General features: G+C 74.5%; 1 protein-coding gene across 1 annotated transcript in view; it reads right to left on the bottom strand.

Annotated features, from left to right (window-relative positions):
• The window catches only part of LOC120227667 (transmembrane channel-like protein 6), an 8,187-nt gene extending 6,813 nt beyond the window's left edge, over positions 1-1,374 (bottom strand). The window contains exons 1-4 of the mRNA XM_039225733.1: positions 1,232-1,374; positions 1,027-1,123; positions 565-825; positions 163-353 (exon numbers count right to left, since the gene is read on the bottom strand). Coding sequence (XP_039081664.1) covers positions 163-353; positions 565-825; positions 1,027-1,123; positions 1,232-1,374 — 692 coding nt within the window. The remainder of the gene's footprint in view (positions 1-162; positions 354-564; positions 826-1,026; positions 1,124-1,231) is intronic.
• Positions 1,375-1,487: the final 113 nt, after the last annotated feature.

Here is a 1,487-nt window from a genome sequence, read left to right as displayed (position 1 = left end):
GAGGGGGAGGGGAAGGGAGGGAGGGAGAAGGGAGGAAGGGGGAGGGGAGAGGGGAAGGAAGGGAGGAAGGAAGGGAGAGAAGGAGGGAGGGGGAGGGAGGGGGAGGAGGGGGGAGGAAGAACCAATGGCTGGGCGGCTGTGAGCGGGCTCGGCGGGCGCTACCTGTACACCAGCGTGAGGCAGGTGATGAAGAAGGCCACGCCCACGGTGAAGAGGTAGGCCAGGGGCATGTTGTAGGGCAGGCTGTCGGCGTCGGGGCCGCACTGGCCGCCCTCGGCGGCGGGCACGCACGGCTGGCTCAGCGTGCGGTTGCTGTAGTAGCCGTAGTACATGACGGTGTGGGTGAAGCGGCCCTGCAGGGAGGAGGCCCCGCGGAGTCAGGGACCTGCCCGCACCTGCCCCTCCCCTGCCCCGGGCTCAAGACGCAGAGGAGGGCGGAGGGCGGAGGGCGGCCGCGGGGGCGGGGCGGGAGGAGAGCCCGGAGGTGGACAAAGGGCTCCCCGGCCTCCCTGGGGGGCTGCGACACCCGGCCCGGCCCCCCAGACGCCCCGGCCAAGCCCTCACCCCGCCGGTGAGCAGCTCCAGGCCCGAGAAGGCGGGGCCGGGGCGCGGGGGCGCGGGGGGCGGGAAGGCGGCCTGCACGCCCACCACGAAGGCCAGCTCGGGCAGCAGCAGGAGGGCGTTGAAGGCCAGCAGGGTCTTGAGGAACAGGAAGTAGGAGAGGACGCTGGAGCCGAACTGGCCCCCGATCCGCTTCAGGGCGTAGCGCCAGGGCGTGAGGCTGTGCAGGCGGGCGAGCAGCCCGAGCCCCAGGCTGTGCAGGGCCTGCGGGCACAGGGGCAAGAAGGGAAGCAGGCTGCCCAGCTGGGGGGCGGGGGGGCGGCCTGCTGCAGGGGAGGGTCACGGCCGCGCCGGACAAAGCTAAAGGCTGAGAGACCCCTCGAGGGCGGCAGCGGGCGAAAGGGCCGCCCCCACCCCCACCCCCACCCCCGGGTGCCCTGGGCCCATCCCCCACGGGGCCCCTACCAGGACGCAGGCGTCGCGGAGGCGGCCGCAGCAGGGGAAGAGCCCACGCTGGCCCCGCGGGCCCCTGCGCTTCCCCGCCAGAGTCCGGCTCTCCTCTCTGGGGGCAGAGGCACATCTCGGTTGGACCAGGGATGGACCCGGCCCCCCCCCCCAGCCACCTGCCGCAAGCGCGGGGCCCCACCCGGCCCGGCCCGGGGGCACCCACCGCAGGCAGCGTTTCTCAGCCAGGCCCAAGGGCATCCCCCGAAGCATGTGGTCCCTCTGGGCCAGGGGCAGGCTCTGCAGCTCCTTCACCAGGAGGAGGCGCTTCTCTGCAGAGGGAGGGGCCCCAGTCAGCTCCCGCTGCATCCCCCCCCCCCCCCCCCCCCCCACAGGCCCTGCCTGTGGCCGTGACCCTGGAGGAGCCTGTGGCCCCCGCTGCCCCGCCCCCGCTCACACCGCTGCTGCCCTCTCGGGCCCAG

Source organism: Hyaena hyaena, unplaced genomic scaffold (genome assembly GCF_003009895.1).
Source record: "Hyaena hyaena isolate Hyena2069 unplaced genomic scaffold, ASM300989v1 scaffold_2852, whole genome shotgun sequence".
Lineage (NCBI taxonomy): Eukaryota > Metazoa > Chordata > Mammalia > Carnivora > Hyaenidae > Hyaena > Hyaena hyaena.
This window is presented reverse-complemented; position numbering and strand designations above follow the sequence as displayed.